Source organism: Pleurodeles waltl, chromosome 8 (assembly GCF_031143425.1).
Source record: "Pleurodeles waltl isolate 20211129_DDA chromosome 8, aPleWal1.hap1.20221129, whole genome shotgun sequence".
Lineage (NCBI taxonomy): Eukaryota > Metazoa > Chordata > Amphibia > Caudata > Salamandridae > Pleurodeles > Pleurodeles waltl.
The window spans coordinates 318,728,873-318,750,470 of NC_090447.1; the positions used below are offsets into that span (position 1 = coordinate 318,728,873).

At 45.6% G+C, this 21,598-nt stretch overlaps 1 protein-coding gene across 2 annotated transcripts in view; it reads right to left on the reverse strand.

Annotated features, from left to right (window-relative positions):
* Nucleotides 1-21,598, reverse strand: part of NME7 (NME/NM23 family member 7) — a 657,734-nt gene that overhangs the window by 194,815 nt on the left and 441,321 nt on the right. For both annotated transcript variants that reach the window (XM_069204166.1, XM_069204165.1), the window contains exon 9: nt 12,869-12,937. In XM_069204166.1, coding sequence (XP_069060267.1) covers nt 12,869-12,937 — 69 coding nt within the window. The remainder of the gene's footprint in view (nt 1-12,868; nt 12,938-21,598) is intronic.

Below are 21,598 nucleotides of genomic sequence, written 5' to 3' on the forward strand. Positions count from 1 at the left end.
ATACTTGGGATGGAACAGTCTCAGACAATGATGACTGGAATTGGGAGGATGAGGTGGAAGTATGTGTAACAGAACTAGGTGGAGTTGAAAGTGGAGAAGGACGTGTAGGTGAAATTGAAGGTGAAAAGGGAGTGAATGATGGGCAAATACAGAATTCTCGTTTGGTAAGAGATTATACGCAGAGTGAGTTGTTGGAAAGAACCTGTATGTTTAGGCAGATGCCTGCAGAGCCTTTGTTTAAATGGTTGGTGAGATTGTGGGACACTGGAGCAAAAGATGCATTACAGAATCCTTTTACGTTAGGTCCCATCAAAGAAGGAGATCCGTTTGAGCTGGAAATGATAGTACAGGATGATGTAGATGATGTAGTGATGTGGAGCCTATGGCAGAGGCAGGGAAAAAAGAGGGTGCCACAAGATTGGGCCTTAGTGGAAATAGAACGCATAACTGATGATCGGCCGGTCACCTTAAAAACATGGGTCCCCTTACTAGGTTGGACAAGAGAAGGAGGGGTTGGCAATAAAGTAGGCAGAGCGCAGGAGTTTGCCATCGTGAAGTAGAAATGGTATCTGCAGCAGAGGGCAAAACCGGGACCAGCAGGAGTGTCAAAGTTACAAGAAGATAAGCTAGGGGCAGTGGACTTGCAGGCAATGGCCCCTGCGCCAGAGCCCTCTGAAATGGAATCCTCACCATTTAAGACAGCCCCGCCTTTTGAACGACTCACCGAAGAACAGCAAAATGCATGGTTCACAGATGGTACCGCCCGGTACTATCAAGGAAAAAGACAATAGCAAACAGTCGCATTCCAGCCTGCTACAGAAACGATGTTGCTGCGAGAAGGGGATAATGAATCAAGCCAGCTTGCAGAACTGCAGGGGGTAGCAGCAGTGATCGAACAAGCCCCCATCAGAGAGAAAACATTTGTGTACACTGACAGTCGGGCCACTTACCAAGGACTAGTAAGCTGGGCCCCGACTTGGCGCAAGGATGGATGGAAAATCAAAGGCACCCCCATTTGGGGAGGCGAGCAGCTATGGGAAGATATGTGGGAGAAAGGGCAAAAATGTCAAATCTATGTGGGACATGTGGATGCCCATTGCCCATCGGATACCTCACTTGCATCTCTATTCAACAACACCGCAGATCAAATGGCCAAAACGCGAACGGTGGTCATCAAGGAGGAAGCTGAAGCTGCTTTAGCAAACAGGGCCCATGCAACATCCGGACATTTAGGAGAGAATAGCACTTATGCATGGGTACAGCAGCGACAAATTCCAGTTACTAAAGAACAAGTGCAACAAGCAGTAAATGAGGGCCCCATATGCAACCAGATTAGACAAAGGCCCCTGCAAAAGAAGCCTAGCGGCCATATCAGAAGAGGAACTGCAGCAACTACAGTGTGGCAATTGGACTATGTCTGGCCGCTACCAAAAGAAGGAGGAAAATGCTACGTATTGACCATGGTGGAAACCTACTCTGGCCTTATGTTGGGTATGCCCTGTAAGTCTGCAGACCAAAAGTCCACTTTGCGAGGGCTAAACTACCTGATATAACATTATGGGGCACCTGTTGAGATCCAAACAGATAGGGGCACACACTTTTCAGGGAAAACAGTGCCGGGCTGGGCCCAGGAACAGGGAATTCGGTGGATTGTGCACCTTAGTTATTATCCACAAGCTGTAGGCATGATTGAGAGATATAACAGATTGTTGAAAGAACAGCTAAAAAAGATATCAGCACATGACAGACTTGCACAAGTGATTTGTGAACAAGCGTACACCCCCCACATTGAAGAAAGATCCGCCCCCCGATAACACCCAGAGAGGTGAGGGAGGATTTGGAAGCACAGGAAGAAAAGTATGGGTGAACCATCCAGGGAAAAAGCCAGAGGCAGGAGAGCTATTGAGTCAAGGGGAGGGGAGTACGTATATTGTACTTTTAAAGAACTCTAATGTACCTGTATTTGTACCTGCAGTGAGACTTACCCCACGGTCATAAACGATGACATCTGCGTTGATGATAGCAGAGAATGCTGTTACGGACCTTCATGTCACTTGTGCACTTCAAGCCGCTAACGTAACTGAAGATCAGGGAAATGTTTCACTTTGCAACGTGGAGGTACCTGGAGGCAAGTGGATGGCTGCCAAAGCTGTGACCTGGAAGATAACTGGACAGCAAATCTGACATGCCAACGGACTGAACGAGGTGCAGGGGACGCCAGCAGTAGTACAGGCTTTGAGCTATATGCTAAACATGAAATGTAAATATTGTGATACCAGGACACATGGTGGTTGTTACAATGAACTATGAAAACATAGGAGTTCGATACTCCAAACCACCAGCCTTCATGTTTTATGTAACCGAAAGACGCATGATTAGCAACTTAAGCAACGTTTCTATAGATCGATATAGAATAGGATGTAAGCAAACTCTGCATGCAAGCATAACTAATCGTATTGAGTTACAGATAAATATTGCCAAGGGGAATGTCTCAAAGTATGATCCATTATGTGCACCATGGACACCACAGTTATGGCCCTTGCCAAAGTTACGCATTGGAAGAGATCTAGGGTCCTTGATAGCTGGGGCAACCAGAATCGGGGTAGGGGCCCTGAATTCTTTTGATGTTGAAGCCATTAGGAATAAGCTATCTTCTACAGGATATAGTACAGGAGAGGCCATAAAAGTAATTTCTCAATGGGGGCCCACACACTCACAAGAGGTATGGAAAGTCCTGCGTGGGTGGTATCGCGATTGGCAATGGCATAATTTCACTTATGAACAATTCGAAGAAAAAAATAACTTTTAAAACACACAAACAGTGTCCAAGGGCATCCAGTGCATACTATGGCAAAGCATTGTTAATCTACAGTATGCAGACTTTAACGCAGAATGGGAACAGCTTCAGGGTGAATATTGGAGACAACAATTGCATTTGCCTGAAGGAATATGGGTAAAGCCCATACAGTTTCACTGTGAGGAAGAAATGTGTTATGCTCTTTTTGATATAGTGAGAAGTGATCTTCCTCCTGACATATGGTGCCCCTTTATATTACTCCCCGTAGTGATAAGTAAAAGAATGATGGATACCTCACACTGACAAAAAGTGGATTGATTAAACAAATCACACTGTAGATCCCACTAGATGTGCAGATTGGTCTAAGGGGTGGGTATGTACCCACACTGGACGGGTGCTAGATCCATGTCTTCACATAATACCGGGAGAATGCGAATGGTTACCTTATCCTATTAAATGGCACAGACTTATATCAGATAGGGACAGAGAGTATATGTTATGTCATTAATCATCCCTTACTTATTAACGGATTTATACAAACCACGGGAGAGCAAGTAATGTGTATGTGCAATATTACCAGCATTATATACATAAGCACTCACATCTTGTACCGACCGACTAAGTTCACCATAACCACATTACAGACGCAAATGCGTGCGCAGTTAGAGTGGAACATCTCGCTTGTTGTTAAGCTACCCAGATTACAGGCAATCAGGCACTACGCACAAGTTACCTTTGCTAAATTTGATATGGCAGCTAAATACACCAAGGATACAGCCATACTGATGACCATTAACGCTAAACAGCTTATGCACACTGCTTCATGCATCCAGCAAATAACTGAGCATCATTGGTATGACATCTTCTTAGGCTGGGCACTAGGAGCTATGAAGACGCTAAATATAGTGTTACAACAGCTAATTTGGTTATTGATTGTTTGTGTTACGCTAATGACTATACTATGTAGACTATATGTATGCACAAAACAGCTTTATACTAAAGATGCAGGCGCTTAGAATAACGCTGACCAGTATTAGTAGCAACCTAGCTAGCGGAATGTCAAAGTAAATGATATCTGTTTCAGCATGCATCACGCTCATCTAAGGGGTGGAGTGATCAGTATAGGGAAAGGTGCGGAAGACATTGTGACGCAAAGGGTTAATTAGCTTGAGCAGTGTAGATGAGTGTGATGCCTGCTGAAACCCCCCCCCAAACAACTTGGAAAAGTTCATGATATTATTTTCAAGCTTGTTTGTGTAGAAGACTCCGTCTCAACCTTGAGAACGAGAGTACAGGAAGAAGATGGAATGAAAACAAAGGCTGGAGAAGGGCAGAGCAGCCAAGTACTGATAACATAGCTAGAAAATGCCAGAATGAGATAGAATCCAAGCTTCGAGTTATTTAAGCACTGAAGTGTGGGTGAGGGATTTGAAGCTCGCAGATGGAGTTGTGAAAGCTGCCATGGCCCAGCGCTGCCTCCCTGTTTTGCTGTTCAGAGACCGTGATGCTTGAGGGGGAGAGATGCCCAAGCAGGCAGTAGAGGGCTTCCCAGCATTTCGTGGACTAAGTTAAGTTCCACACAGGGATGAAAGGCCTTTGTTTCTCTGCTCTATTATTATGACTGATTATTTATGCTTGCACTGTGTTTATAACCTGAAGTATTCAGCTTGTTTATATTTTGCTTTCTAAACCTTGTAGTGTGAACCTGCTACAGTAACTGAAACATGCATTTTGGTGTGCAGTAAATCAAAGCTTATCTGAAGTATTCAGTTTGTTTATATTTTGCTTCCTGAACATCGTAGTGAGAGTCTGCTGCAGTAATTGAAACATGCATTTTGGTGTGCAGTAAATCAAAGCTTATCTGAAGTATTCAACTCATTTATATTCTGCTTCCTGAACATCGTAGTGTGATGCATTTTGGTATACAGTTAATCAAAACTTATATCTGTCAATGAACTCTTTGCTTATATATATATGCATAGATGCTCTTTGTAGTGTACTTATATATAAATAGATGCTTTTCATTGCTGTTCTTATTCTACTATTGTTAACCCCTTCGCTGCCAGGCCTTTTCCCCCTCCTGTGCCAGGCCTTTTTTTGCCTATTTGGGGCAGTTCGCGCTTAGGCCCTCATAACTTTTTGTCCACATAAGCTAACCAAGCCAAATTTGCGTCCTTTTTTTCCAACATCCTAGTGATTCTAGAGGTACCCAGACTTTGTGGGTTCCCCCGAAGGAGGCCAAGAAATTAGCCAAAATACAGTGAAAATTTCGGTTTTTTTAAATAAATTGGAAAAAGTGGCTGCAGAAGAAGGCTTGTGGTTTTTCCCCTGAAAATGGCATCAACAAAGGGTTTGCGGTGCTAAACTCAGCAGCTTCCCAGCTTTCAGGAACAGGCAGACTTGAATCAGAAAACCCAATTTTTCAACACAATTTTGGCATTTTACTGGGACATACCCCATTTTTGCAATTTTTTGTGCTTTCAGCCTCCTTCCAGTCAGTGACAGAAATGGGCATGAAACCAATGCTGGATCACATTTCTGAAAAGTAGACAAAATACTGAATTCAGCAAGGGGTCATTTGTGTAGATCCTACAAGGGTTTCCTACAGAAAATAACAACTGAAAATGAAAAATTTTGAAATTGAGGTGAAAAAAACATCAATTTTTCTCTACGTTTTACTCTGTAACTTTTCCCTGCAATGTCAGATTATCGAAAGCAATATACCGTTACGTCTGCTGGACTCCTCTGGTTGCGGGGATATATAGGGCTTGTAGGTTCATCAAGAACCCGAGGAACCCAGAGCCAATAAATGAGCTGCACCCTGCAGTGCGTTTTCATTCTATACCGGGTATACAGCAATTCATTTGCTGAAATATAAAGAGTAAAAAATTGCTATCAAGAAAACCTTTTTATTTCCAAAAAGGGCACAAGATAAGGTGTTGAGGAGCAGTGGTTATTTGCACATCTCTGAATTCCGGGGTGACCATACTAGCATGTGAATTACAGGGCATTTCTCAAATAGATGTCTTTTTTACACACTCTCCTATATTTGGAAGGAAAAAATGTAGAGAAAGACAAGGGGCAATAAAACTTGTTTTGCTAATCTATGTTCCCCCAAGTCTCCCGATAAAAATGATACCTCACTTGTGTGGGTAGGCCTAGCGCCGGCAACAGGAAATGCCCCAAAACGCAACGTGGACACATCCCATTTTTTTTTAAAGAAAACAATGGTGTTTTTTGCAAAGTGCCTACCTGTAGATTTTGGCCTCTAGCTCAGCCGGCACCTAGGGAAACCTACCAAACCTGTGCATTTCTGAAAACTAGAGACCTAGGGGAATCCAAGATGGGGTGACTTGTGGGGCTCGGACCAGGTTCTGTTACCCAGAATCCTTTGCAAACCTCAAAATTTGGCTAAAAAAACACATGTTCCTCACATATCTGTGGCAGAAAGTTCTGGAATCTGAGAGGAGCCACAAATTTCCTTCCACCCAGCGTTCCCCGAAGTCTCCCGATAAAAATGATACCTCACTTGTGTGGGTAGGCCTAGCGCCCGCGACAGGAAACGCCCCAAAGCGCAACGTGGACACATCCAATTTTTTGAAAGAAAACAGAGGTGTTTTTTGCGAAGTGCCTACCTGTAGATTGTGGCCTCTAGCTCAGCCGGCACCTAGGGAAACCTACCAAACCTGTGCATTTCTGAAAACTAGAGACCTAGGGGAATCCAAGATGGGGTGACTTGTGGGGCTCGGACCAGGTTCTGTTACCCAGAATCCTTTGCAAACCTCAAAATTTGGCTAAAAAAACACATGTTCCTCACATTTCTGTGGCAGAAAGTTCTGGAATCTGAGAGGAGCCACAAATTTCCTTCCACCCAGCGTTCCCCCAAGTCTCCCGATACAAATGATACCTCACTTGTGTGGGTAGGCCTAGCGCCCGCAACAGGAAATGCCCCAAAGCGCAACGTGGACACATCCAAATTTTTGAAAGAAAACAGAGGTGTTTTTTGCAAAGTGCCTACCTGTAGATTTTGGCCTCTAGCTCAGCCGGCACCTAGGGATACCTACCAAACCTGTGCATTTTTGAAAACTAGAGACCTAGGGGAATCCAAGATGGGCTGACTTGTGGGGCTCTGACCAGGTTCTGTTACCCAGAATCCTTTGCAAACCTCACAATTTGGCTAAAAAAACACATGTTCCTCACATTTCTGTGGCAGAAAGTTCTGGAATCTGAGAGGAGCCACAAATTTCATTCCACCCAGCGTTCCCCCAAGTCTCCCGATAAAAATGATACCTCACTTGTGTGGGTAGGCCTAGCGCCAGCGATAGGAAATGCCCCAAAGCGCAACGTGGACACATCCAATTTTTTGAAAGAAAACAGAGGTGTTTTTTGCAAAGTGCCTACCTGTAGATTTTGGCCTCTAGCTCAGCCGGCACCTAGGGAAACCTAGCAAACCAGCGCATTTTTGAAAACTAGAAACCCAGTGGAATCCAAGATGGGGTGACTTGCGGGGCTCTGACCAGGTTGTGTTACCCAGAATCCTTTGCAAACATCAAAATTCGGCCCAAAATACACTTTTTCCTCTCATTTCGGTGACAGAAAGTTCTGAAATCTGAGAGGAGCCACAAATTTCCTTCCACCCAGCGTTCCCCTAAGTCTCTCGATAAAAATGGTACCTCACTTCTGTGGGTAGGCCTAGCGCCCACGAAAGGAAATGGCCCAAAAGACAACGTGGACACAACATATTTTTTCACAGAAAACAGAGGTGTTTTTTGCAAAGTGCCTACCTGTGGAGTTTGGCCTCTAGCTCAGCCGGCACATAGGGATACTTACCAAACCTGTGCATTTTTTTAAACTAGAGACCTAGGGGAATCCAAGATGGGGTGACTTGTGGGGCTCTGACCAGGTTCTGTTACCCAGAATCCTTTGCAAACCTCAAAATTTGGCTAAAAAAACACATGTTCCTCACATTTCTGTGGCAGAAAGTTCTGGAATCTGAGAGGAGCCACAAATTTCCTTCCACCCAGCGTTCCCCCAAGTCTCCTGATAAAAATGATACCTCACTTGTGTGGGTAGGCCTAGCGCCCGCGACAGGAAATGCCCCAAAGCACAACGTGGACACATCCAATTTTTTGAAAGAAAACAGGTGTTTTTTGCAAAGTGCCTACCTGTAGATTTTGGCCTCTAGCTCAGTCGGCACCTAGGGAAACCTACCAAACCTGTGCATTTTTGAAAACTAGAGACCTAGGGGAATCCAAGATGGGCTGACTTGTGGGGCTCTGACCAGGTTCTGTTACCCAGAATCCTTTGCAAACCTCAGAATTTGGCTAAAAAAACACATGTTCCTCACATTTCTGTGGCAGAAAGTTCTGGAATCTGAGAGGAGCCACAAATTTCATTCCACCCAGCGTTCCCCCAAGTCTCCCGATAAAAATGATACCTCACTTGTGTGGGTAGGCCTAGCGCCAGCGACAGGAAATGCCCCAAAGCGCAACGTGGACACATCCAATTTTTTTAAAGAAAACAGAGGTGTTTTTTGCAAAGTGCCTACCTGTAGATTTTGGCCTCTATCTCAGCCGGCACCTAGGGAAACCTAGCAAACCAGCGCATTTTTGAAAACTAGAAACCCAGTGGAATCCAAGATGGGGTGACTTGCGGGGCTCTGACCAGGTTATGTTACCCAGAATCCTTTGCAAACATCAAAATTTGGCCCAAAAAACACTTTTTCCTCTCATTTCGGTGACAGAAAGTTCTGGAATCTAAGAGGAGCCACAAATTTCCTTCCACCCAGCGTTCCCCTAAGTCTCTCGATAAAAATGGTACCTCACTTCTGTGGGTAGGCCTAGCGCCCACGAAAGGAAATGGCCCAAAAGACAACGTGGACACAACATATTTTTTCACAGAAAACAGAGGTGTTTTTTGCAAAGTGCCTACCTGTGGAGTTTGGCCTCTAGCTCAGCCGGCCCCAGGGGGGGGGGCAGAAATGCCCTAAAATAAATTTGACCCCCCCATCTCCCCCAAACCCTCTCTGCCCGGGAGCGACCCTTGCCTACGGGGTCGCTCCCCCTGCGTGACATTGGTGCCAAAAAACAAATCCCAGGTGCCTAGTGGTTTCTGCCCCCTTGGGGGCAGATTGACCTAAAATCGCCCAATCTGCCCCCAAGGGGGGCAGAAATGGTCTAAATACAATTTGCCCCCCAGGGCAGCGACCCTTGCCTGATGGGTCGCTACCCATCTCTAAAAATTTTTTTTTAAAAAAACACAAAAAGAAAACTTGCCCTGGCGCCTAGAGGTTTCTGCCCCCAGGGGGGACAGAATTGGCCTAAAATAAATGTGCCCCCCCAACCTCCACCCCCCCAGGGAGCGACCCTTGCCTACGGGGTCGCTCCCCCTGCGTGACATTGGCGCCAAAAAAACAAATCCCCGGAGCCTAGTGGTTTCTGCCCCCTTGGGGGCAGATTGACCTAAAATCGGCCAATCTGCCCCCAAGGGGGGCAGAAATGGTCTAAATACAATTTGCCCCCCAGGGGAGCGACCCTTGCCTGATGGGTCGCTCCCCATCTCTAAAAAAACAAACAAACAAAAAAAAAATACAAAAAAGAAAATTTGCCCTGGTGCCTAGAGGTTTCTGCCCCCCCCCCTGGGGCAGAAATGGCCTAAAATAAATTTCCCCCCCCCAACCCTCCCCCCCTCCGGGAGCGACCCTTGCCTACGGGGTCGCTCCCCCTGCGTGACATTGGCGCCAAAAAACAAATCCCCGGTGCCTAGTGGTTTCTGCCCCCTTGGGGGCAGATTGACCTAAAATCGACCAATCTGCCCCCAAGGGGGGCAGAAATGGTCTAAATACAATTTGCCCCCCAGGGGAGCGACCCTTGCCTGATGAGTCGCTCCCCATCTCTAAAAAAGCAAACAAACAAAAAAAAAAACACAAAAAAAAAAATTTGCCCTGGCGCCTAGAGGTTTCTGCCCCCAGGGAGGGCAGAAATGGCCTAAAATAAATTTGCCCCCCCAAACCCCCCCCCCCCCCCGGAGCGACCCTTGCCTACGGGGTCGCTCCCCCTGCGTGACATTGGCGCCAAAAAACAAATCCCAGGTGCCTAGTGGTTTCTGCCCCCTTGGGGGCAGATTGACCTAAAATCACCCAATCTGCCCCCAAGGGCGGCAGAAATGGTCTAAATACAATTTTCCCCCCAGGGCAGCGACCCTTGCCTGATGGGTCGCTACCCATCTCTAAAAAAACAAACAAACAAAAAAAAAAAACACAAAAAAAAAATTCCCCTGGCGCCTAGAGGTTTCTGCCCCCCCTGGGGGCAGATCGGCCTAATAATAGGCCGATGGCCTAAAATAAATTTGCCCCCCCAGGGAGCGACCCTTGCCTAAGGGGTCGCTCCCCCTTGCGTGAAATTCACGCAAAGAAAAAACTCCCTGGTGTCTAGTGGTTTCTGCCCCCCTTGGGAGCAGATTGGCCTCATCAAAATAGGCCAATCTGCCCCCAAGGGGGGCAGAAATGGCCTAAATATAATTGTCCCCCCCTGGGAGCGACCCTTGCCCAAGGGGTCACTCCCTTATGTCAATTTCACAAAAAAAAAAAAAAAAATCCCTGGTGTCTAGTGGGGTTTCAAAAGCCGGATTGCAAGCAATCCGGCTTTTGAAACCCTGGGAGAGACTTCAAAGGGAAGGAAATACATTTCCTTCCCTTTGAAGCCCCACCGGGCCTCCCCCAGTGATTGAAAGAGAAATGCTTAGCATTTCTCTTTCAATCGCGCTGGAAGCTCTGCTTCCAGCGCGATGGGGAGGCCCCTGTGACTAATCAGCGCGCGCTCGCGCGCTGACGTCACAGGGGGGGGGGGGGGGGGGGTCGGGGGTGGAAGGGGAAGGTCTTCCCTTTCCATCCCCGCCTTGGGGGGGAGGGGGGCGCACAGGGGGGGGCGCGCTAGTCCAGGAACTGTAGCCCTGGACGAGGTCACCTCGTCCAGGGCACAGAACCGGTTAATGTGCTAAATGCCTACATTTACCTGCAATTCTAGTAAAGCTAAATTGTATTTATAATTGGCGTGTGGTCCTTCATTGAGCGTCCTTATTGACTTATACCGAACAGGTGTCAACCAGTCACCTGGATAAGACACACCCCAAACCTGAGTTTACTACTATAATCTCCCAAAAAAACCTATCTAAATTCTTCCCTCATGTATCCCTCTGTTGACCCATCCCAAACCTCTTTTTACTACTATGATCTCCCTAATCTCTTTCTACACTCTTCCTTCCTCCATCTCTCCTTTTTACTGGTCCCAAACCTCATCTTACTCGTGTGATCTCCCAAATAACGCTTTCTAAACTCTTCCCTCTTCTATCCCTCCATTATCCTTTTCAATCCAACTAACAGACTCACATGTCTACCACTCAAATGAACTCATATTTCCCTATATTAATCAACCACTAACCCTTTTGGGGTCCGGAGTAGTGTGCTACTTGACGAAAAGCACTTTGGCATCTCGTCAGGGGTAGTAAACGCAATATAAATACAATTACAGATTACAGCATTGCATGAACATCAATTAGGATGTGTCACCACCAAACGTACAGAACCAATACAATTTTCTCACCCTTGTGTTAAACAATATTCACAGCATTTCCCTTGGTTAACTACATAAATGACACACTCCTCCCCAGCTTCAGAATGAATCCACATTTTGTCTGCTAACTGTAAAGTGTTCCATTCATTAAAGAATGTTAAAGTTACTCTGCTTAGCGATTAGGAAAGCTCTACTGACCAGCTAAAAGTGGCCAACTCCCTTACTGATTAAGCATGCCCCAAACTCTCACTATCTCAAGCTTAATATGTCTGTTACTTAACCACCACAGCAGTACTCCATCAATCCTTATCATGCTTTAACTCACCACCTTTTCCTCTGTCTGCCAAGCTTCCCCACCCACCAACATTTAAATGTGTGCTATTTATTGCTATTGCAAAGTGTTTGTGTAATAAACCTTATCCATGTCTGGATTCTCATTATGAAACCCCATGAATCATCTACCCTTCTATGTGCAAACAAGAACTCTGTATTTGACCTTGTGCACCAACATGTCACTAGGTACACCAGTTATATTGAAAGGCTATTCAATTTCAATAAATAAATATGGATTTCACGACCCACTTCTACTTTCAGGATCTTTTCTGGATCCTATTTGTGCAAGAGTCTGGTACCCTTTCCTTTTGACATATTTTGTGTTATGTGTCAAAAGACGCAAACCGTGGCCCGTATTTAGTTAGTTCGAAGACTGGTGATAAATATGTGAAGCATGTGCCTCAAGAGTTGCTTCGACATTTTCTAGAGTTCACACATCCAGTCTGATATGGTAGCAATGCAAGAAACATTCAGCAGCACTCAACAAATCAAATCACAAATCAAGGATGTGAATTTCAGGCAGGATTTGCAAATCTGGAAAAGTCAATTTAAGCGTGAAAGTACCTTTTATCATGATGATAGTTCAGAATACTTACAATAAACTACAAATTTCAAAACAATTAGCCTGCCTGTTGATTTTGGTAGTGTTATGATGCACAGCTTTTACGATAACTCTTGCAAATCTCCAGAGAAGCATGGGGAGGGGCATTATAAAAAAATACCCCAAACACCAATGCTGACAGCATCTCTTTCTTGGGTTTTTCCTATCACCTCATTGCAGACGATTTTACAACACTTCTCACGCATTCTGGCTGTCTTACTGGAATTCGACATGGATGGCTTTGCAATCGTTGAGGCTTTACTCATGAAGCCCTCTCTCCCTCTTCACCAGTGCTAATCTTGTCCCCCCGAGTACTACCATCTGTACCATCTGCCAAGGACCTCGGTGTCACAGCATAATAATTTGTATGTAGCTCTAGGCTAGCTGGGTTGCTTGTCTACATCTCCTTGGTTTCCTCAAAGGTGCACCTTGAATAAAACTTGTGCTGCTTCACTTCTCCGTTTATTACCACTGACCTTTTGTTTGTACTGACTTTCGAGCTCAATAAAACATGGTTGTTAGAAATGTTATGGTGCCACTGACATAAATCAATAGATGGGCACTTACAGGGTATTCTGCAACAACTCCTTTGTACACTTCATAAAATTCTTCTGCGTTTGCAATCTCCATCTTAAACTGAAAAAAAGAACACAATAAATTGAATCAAGGAAGGCAGAAGCAATGATAATTTTAATTAGCTTGGAAACGGGCTTTTATCACATCAATATTTTGCACACTAAAAGAAGGACAGTGTGTTTCAATATCAGAGTAATGTCATAGTAATAACATTTTACTATAAGCCAAGTGCTGCGCTATTACCATTTTGATTGTTCATTTACAATAGTAAACAAATAAAAGTACGAGAGGAATAAGTAATTTTAAAACCATTGGGATTATACATTTTATTTCTGTTCCAAGGGGATTCGTATTGCAAAGAAGGATGCCAAAACGTAAGTCGTCCAATTAAAAAAATGGCAAAACGTTGCTTTCATATGGTTACTCCTAAATTTGGAAAAATGTCCAGCTTTCTTAGAGTTCATAATGAATTCCAGGACTTCTCATTGGAGACTCTGATTGCTGCATCCTTGCAGAAGTACTCCCAATCATAAACCTGTGCACATTCAAAATGTAATACATAATACATTTGACACATTTTCACGAATATTGTTCCCCGTATACCCACGATTTTTGGTGCAATTCCTGGCCCTTCCACCCTTAACACCGATTAATTCCTGTCCTTTACAGAAGTAAATCTCAAACTGTTTTCAAGGCTGGAAGCTACCCACAGAGGTTTTATGATTACCAACAAGCTTGCACATGTGTAGGTGTTCACCAACCTTTGCAGGCGGCACCATTCTCGAACGCCCACAAACCCACCACTTACAGAAAAGGCACTCACAAGTAAAAACTGGACTACACTGATGCAATATGACGTGTATGAATCAGTTTACGAGCACAAGTGCATGTTTTGTGAGTAAGTGGAATTTGCACTAGTAAATGCTATTTGCATATCCACCTCTCATCACTTAGGTGCACTGGTAGTTTTATAGATTGGGCCTGGGGCAACATGTTATAATGTAAGATACTTGTGCTTTCCCTTCTGTTCAGGTCGCCCAATTCCATGCAGAAAGAATACAAAGCAACAGACAGGTTAGCAGTAGTGACATCGATATAGGAGTTAGTCTCCTGCAACAAAACACATTCCGCTTAGTTCTCTTTTAACAACACAAGTGCCGAGCTCGCAGTGCAACCACCATAGACTTACTGAAGACACCTACACACATCAGTGCTGAAAGAAAAAGAAATAAAAGGACATCTTTACACCAGCCATAGATTTTTCTGGCACTCCCCTCTTGCTACATACGCTGTTCTACTATGCATCTTGCTCCGCTGCAGAGAACTGGTCTGCGTAGACAAGGAGGTAGATCATTTTCTTATCCCGCTGCCAGAAGTGGAATCATCTGCCACTCATAATCAGAAAAATTCAGCATCACCACCTCTTGCGAAAAAAAATAATAATATCTGGTCGTTCTAATGCTGAATTCCTTCTTGCTGGTCTGAGTCATCGCACCAGAATGCTAACTGGTAGTTGTGCGCTCTCCATCATTCATTCATTCATTCATTCACAAAGGCCAGAACAAATATTGATATATAATTGCATCAATGCGTTATCTAGATGGCACATGGTGAAACCAAACGAAATATGACTACAATAGGCCTAGCCACTCGACCAGGCTACTTTCTTGTCCATCACTGAGCCATTACACTATGCAATACCGAAGCTATTTTCGGGCATACCATCCCTGAAAATAAACCTTCAAAATGGCAAAGTGAAGTGGCAGTGCCCAAGAGACTCTACAGCAGGAGCTAGAAAGATGTAAAGGAAAACAACTTTAAATGAGGAGAATGGTGGAGGTTAGATGCAGCCACACAAAGGAAGCAGTGGCTTCAGTCAGGTAGACGATGATAGCATGATCCTTTCAAAAAGATAAAAAAACTTCTAATTTGATATCTCTCTAGTCAATGCACTATAGAAAGGGCACCATTTTTGAGGGCCCCTGGGTAGGATGTTGTTAGAGCAATAGGACTAACTGACTTGAATATTGTTGGAATCATATTTTGCAGTTCTTAAATTTCTCTCTCGCTCGCCCATAGATTATTCTAAAGAAAATATCATGCCATATTATAGCAGGCAAGTTGTTTAAAACCATATGGGGAGTTTTCAATCCCTGGAGGACCTTCAATCCAAAGTGCAGCACCTATTCTTAATATTCCGGTACATATGCGTTGCCTATTTGGTATGTGCAGTCGACATGCAGCAGAGAACCAAGGGGGTTGAGTACTTGGCAAAAAAACACTTCGTCCGTAATCCGTTATTATTGTCTCTTGACTGGACTACGGCCAGACCTTGCACTCCGACTGGAAGCTCAATATTGCTGCACTGGATGGCTAGTTTGGGTGACATGATCCACAACTACTTTAGGGAGAACACAGGTATTGCTCCCTCCCCATTAGCGGAGCAGGAATCATTAAAACTGGTTGTGCGCAGTCATTTAATCTTCGCGGAAGTGGGGACCCATGCCAAGCTTCGTGCAGCGATTAAAAAACAGGAACACCAATCGCCAAGGACGGAATTACCACGTGTGGGCATCCCAGCGCCCCAGAAGAGACTGCAAGAAGAAAGAGAAAAACCTCTTCGAGCTAGTGGAGTGAATCCAGGCTTATGATTATGGAGACTACACCACCAGGGCGCACACAGAATACAATAAAACTGGGAGATTACTGGCATATCTTGCCCATCTGGACAGACAGGGTTCCCATATCCTCCAAATGCTTAACTCGAGAGGCAACCTGGTCTACACTCAGGCCAAGATGAACTTAGCATTTTTGACCTACTATGTCAAGCTCTATGGGTGTCATGACTCGGTCCCTACCCAGGCCCTCCATGATTACGTTCTTACAGCAGGCACAAGGAGGCTGCCCCTTGTGGTAGCATCTTCACTAGGAGGTGAAATCACCGTCCAAGAAGTGAAGAGGGCAGTTAAGGCGTTAGCATGAGACAAGGTGCCAGGACTGGATAGCCTACCCCTAGAATTTTATGCACCCTACCTTTGCCCCTGTCTTGACTGCACTGTATAATATAACCAGGACAGTGGGGAACTGCCTGTCTAAGATGGAAGAGGCTTTGCAAGTATCCCTCTTACAGAAGAAAGTGATCGGGTGATGTTTTACAAGCCCCTTTCCATATTAATTGTGGAATATAAAGTAATTAGTAAAATCCTGCCTACTAGGTTGCTCACCCACCTTGATGATCCTATTTATAGCAACCAAACTGGGTTTATACCTAAGTTCAGCAAGATCCCAGCTTATACAAGTGCTCTATGCCCAGGTAGTGGAACATCCTAAAGCCCCGGTGATCACCATGGATACTGAGAAAGCCCTTGACTCTGTGCTTGGACTTGATCTACACGACAATCAGTTGGTCAGTTTGGATTAAAGAAGTGGGTTTCTCAGCTGGACGAGACTCTTATATTCAACCCAGACAGCACGCGTCTGGAGAGTGGGTGTCATCCTGGGTGAGAGTGGGTGAGAGAGGGCAGCACCCTGTTGGATCAAGCGAGGTATGCGGAAGGGATGCCTACTATCACCAGGGCTTTTTACCATGGTTGCGGAACCAGTGCCCCTGACGATCAGCTCTGGCCAATATCAAGGCACAGTGATTGATGATCTTCCCCTCTACATATCCCTCTACACAGCGATCTACTGTTATACCTCTGAAGGAATGCTCTAAAGTGGAGGGCACTTTTCTCTAGCCACCTGTCGGACATTTGCATGAACTAGGCCAGGTCAAACACATTACTGGTACACACCCCGGCAACAGGTGTAATCCCAGTGGAAGTGGGGCAAGATCTTCGAAGGGAACTGGTCACATTCTGATAACTGGGCAACCTTATCTACCATACACTGGCCGATGTCCTAGAAGGCAATCTTTGTATGATGCTAGCCTCCCTATAGAATTCCATAAATATTTGGCTAACTCTCCCACTATCTTTTGAAGGCAGGGTTGCGCTGTTGAAGATGGTGCCCTTCCCCGCCTTTTGTATTATTTTGCATTGCTACCAGTCTGGCTCACAAAATCAATCTTTCACAAGATGGATAGCCTGCTGATTTACCTCATATGGGGTACAGGATGCTACAGCCTGGCGTTGCCCAAGCCAAGACTTCAACTGATCGCGGCAGGTTAGGGATTCCAGATCTCAAATCGTGCTATCTTGCTGCACAGTTGAAATCGGCAGCTTACTAGAGACACTGTTGAAGGGGTGGAGTATCTTTTGGCGTAAGATTCATCCCAACCCATGCTGCTTTGCTGACCATGTTTGTTAACCCCAATACTACGATTGCCACCAACGGCTCCTGCTGGACACCCTTCAGTTCATATGGGCCCGAGCTTTACAACAGACACAGAGGAGGGTCCCCTATGCGAAGGACCCTCCTCTGTTGTCGTTATTACAACTCCCACATGAGGGAAACTGGTCTGGTCTGGGGGATCTGGAGAGACAGAGAGACAGAGAGAGAGAGAGAGAGAGAGAGAGAGAGAATGACAGTGCTTAGGAACTGGTAAGTGCAGGGGCAACAGCAAGATTTTGACGACCTAGCCGATGAATATACTCTTCCTTCTACTTTCTGATGCATAAAAGCACATGGCAGACATGGGGGCAGGATGGCCAGGGGCCCCTAGAGCAGCACAGAGGCTTAGCAACCATCTGCTCTATTAATGGGCAAACTCATGTGATCACCCTCATCTACAGAGCATTAACAACACAAAGCCAGTGTTTCCTGACTGAATCACTTGACCAATGGTCTCGGACATGGTCCAGGCACTCACAGATGGAGACTAGAACAGTATCCTATGGTCAGGGTCGGTTTCTCCATGAGGGTGGGGGAGCACTGGCTGCCTGCCCGCCGTGAGCCACGCTAAATCAAAGTGAACAATAAAATGGCAATGAAATGATTTAATTGCCATTTTATTTTTCACGAGGCGCACCACAGCTGTCAGCCTGCCTCTGAGACAGGAGAAATGAGGGGTGTGTCCTCTGCTAAAGGGAGGACTAGAGCAGGGGCTGGCCAGACACTGCAAAGCGCGCATGTCAGTTTGGCCGGCAGACTTGCACAGGCCAAACTGACATGTGCACTTTGAAGCTCTCCACCCAGGTGCCTTGGACAGCTGGAGGGAGACCAAGCATAGGCATAAAGGGCCTGAAAGAGCATTTGGCCAGTCTGCTCCATCCAATCTGGCACTGCTCTCATGCTGGTTAACAGCGTTTGGATTGCTTAGGGACGTTACCTCTTCCATTAGTGCCGTCGGAGCCACAGTCTGCAAAGTACACAGAGCAAGCAGCCCGGGTGAGTACATTTATTTTATTTTTAATGTTAATATAATGCATTTGAGTGTTTTTATTTTCCATGCTTGTTTTATGTTTGTGTTCTGGGATGCAGTGGGGCACTTCCCTCGCCCCACCACTTTCATATATTATCAGCCGCTCCTGCCTTCAGCCTGCCATGGCACCTGCCTCTGAGCATCGTCTTTCTGGCCTGCTGCCTACATTTCCTCTAAGCTTTCATTGTCACACATGCTAGGGTGAAGCTGGGCTCTGTGCTGTTAACAGTGAGGTTAACCCTGGCCTGCGCGGTGCCCACTCATCTATGTTGCAGGGGACAGAGATTGCAAAAACCTATTAATTCCTTCCTAGAAAAACATATGGATTAAACATTCATGAGCAGTCTATATGGTCTCTAAATCATCAGCAAGACCTGTGACCAAAAAGCCTCTTTAACAGCAAATCTGTCTGCGGAAGGGAGGCAAGCGCAGCACTATAGCATTCAGGGGAAGAAGATGGGATGGGATTTCAGAAACATCAAGGGTGTTCCCCAGGCCTAGGCTCGATCTGAGAGCATATTCCACCCATAATCAATACTCTTTGTAGAAGGAGAACCTTGACCTGTGCAGTGACCCCAATCAGTATCTGCACACCCACATCTCACCTCGCTGTTTATCGGCATCCCGAGGGGTGACTGGGATATACTTCTTCTCTCAGAACGTCTCAGTCTAGTATAAATACACCATCGAAAGCCACTTCAGAATGTATTTTATCCCACCTTTGCCATTAAGTACAGTGGCTGCAATATATAATCTAGTGCTGAATCCAGAAACTGCCTACTTTCTGTACACGTTTTCTCACGGTAAGAGGTGCTGCTATCTGCCAGCATAGAGTGTGCTTAGAAATAACACAGCCTTCTCTCGCTGCTTTAATGAGTGACTCAGTGCTTGGTGTCCTTAGCAGTACCAGCTGTCAGGTTTTGCGAACTGGCATTAGTCCTTATGCTCCTCAATGAAAAGACTGTCCCTTCGTTACTGAGGCGGTAGGACGAGCTAGAATCCAAAGGTGACTCTCTCCTTCAACGAAAGGAGCCTCTGCTCCCGGGGTGGCGGAAGGCGCTTTGAACCAGCATCTCTAACAACAGAAAAAGTGCGGTCCTCAGACAATGATTTGTCCCCAACCCAGGCGCCACGGCTTGTACCTCAGAGCTTGGTTAGCTCACCTCATCTGTTTGCTTTTGCTGTAATGCCAGGTTGTATTATATTATGGTTTTGGTATTCGTTTGTGCATTTTACACATTAGTAATTATCCAGATATAATCAGGAGTGTGAATGCATTGATTTGAAAAGGGCCCCTCTTTATCTGCAGCCGCTCCGAGTTCCAGTGACTCCATTTCCAGATAAGGAGCCATTCAATCACATCTGCAGAAAGCCAACACGTTTGACGATTTCCTCTAATTCAGTGGTTCCCAACCTGTGGGCCGGGGACCCCTGGGGGTCCGCAAAGCCTCCTCAGGGGGTCCGCGACTGGTTAGAAAATGTTATATTATTCAGTGGGGGTCCCCGGATTCCAATAATGATTCAGTGGGGGTCCCCGGGCTCCAGTATTGATAAAATGGAGGTCCACGGAAGTTAAAATGTTGGGAACCACTGCTCTAATTGATGCTAAATAAAAACCGATAGTTCGTATTTTCATATTGAAAACATCTTGTGATCACAGAAAGTCTTAAACTGCGGCAGTTCTCACTGTTACCCTGCATTTGTAGTTTCCTTGAACTGTATTACACGCATCTGATTTTTTTTTTAAAGGAGCTTATGCCCTCAGAGGCTTAATGTGCACCAGAAAAAACCTTGGGCAGCGTCTCACACCTTGCAGGGTTTCTCAACACTTCGCTGAGAACACCGTTCAAGAACCCGTGGCCACAAACACCACTTCTGCTTGCTGCCCTCTCATCCGCCACCCCCATCCCCCCGAATACACACCCCTAGGGCTAAAGCATTGCGGGTGCAAGGCCCCTCCCTTCTAATGAGTCTCACAGGCTCCCTACGTGTCTCACATTTATAATGAAATGGGAGCCCATGGGGGCATCACAATAAATGGTATAAATGTGATCACCCTCACATAGGATAACATTATCAGGAACTTCTGGAGACTGGAGTGAGATTACCTCCCACGTTAACACTGGAGCATAAGATAACTTTGGCCCCTTTCTCCTAAGGAGAATAGTATGTCTCCAGCTATGTCATGACTTGTTTGAAGTCGTAAGGCCAGTCTACATCTATAGCACAGAGTATCCTAAACATTGCGAGATTTCTTATTTCCTAAAGATGTTGGGACATTTTCATACTGCCTGCAGAGTGTGCATCACAGTCTACATTTTCAGATACTATAATTCATACACAGTCTCTACATTTTCGGATACAATAATTCACCCATGAGCATCAAAAAATAATTAATGGCTGGGTTCAAAGAGGCAACAGCTGACACACAAGTATTAAGTATTATAAAGGTATCTCAGGTGAAATGGTGGATGAGCTTAAAGGTGGAAACCTGCACAGCCCAAAACTCACTCGAAGAATGCATGACTGGATGCTGCAAGGCATACCATCATAAACGGTGCAACTCACTCACACACTTGCTTCAATGAACAGGGCCCCATGCAGCTTTTCACTGTCTGCTATGCAGACAGTGAAAAGCGCAACGGGTGCAACTGCACCCGTCGCACGGCCGCAACACCGCCGGCTCCATTTAGAGTCGGCTCCTGTGTTGCGGCCGAGATCCCCGCTGGGCCGGCAGGTGGAAACCAGGTTTCCGCCCGCCGGCCCAGCGGGGATCTCATAATGACCGCGGCGGGAGTGTGGCTGCATTGGCGGCCGCCCGGCGGTCAGATCTTCCGCCCGCCAAGGTCATAATGAGGGCCCCAGTCTTCATTACACCCATTCAGCAAAGACGGACCGTCTTCCGTCACAGCACTATTAGTACAGTAATAAGGCCCACACAAGCATGAAGTGACGTAAACCCCTCCAGAGACCCACACGGCATCATACAGGTGATGGTTCCCGAGGGCGCCTGTGCAACACCAATCTAATTTATTAGCGACCCATCTGTATTCTGCGCTGAATAGGCCTGGCTAAGAGTGTTGTGTTTAAATATTGCCCTATGGAGGTACTGAGGAAGTAATCGGTGAGTTGAAACGGTGCGGCATAATGACAGATAAAGATATTCAATGCTCATGACAAGCACAGCACAAGCGCTGTACAGGCAAAATCTAAAAGAATAGTTCCACAAAAGCGGATGGAAACAGTACTCGGTCAACGGGAAACTGATATGAAAAGCACATGAGGAACAACAGTAGAATGAGCAGAAAACAGAAAAACACAGGAAGAACAACAGTAGAAAGAACAAGAAACATTATGCT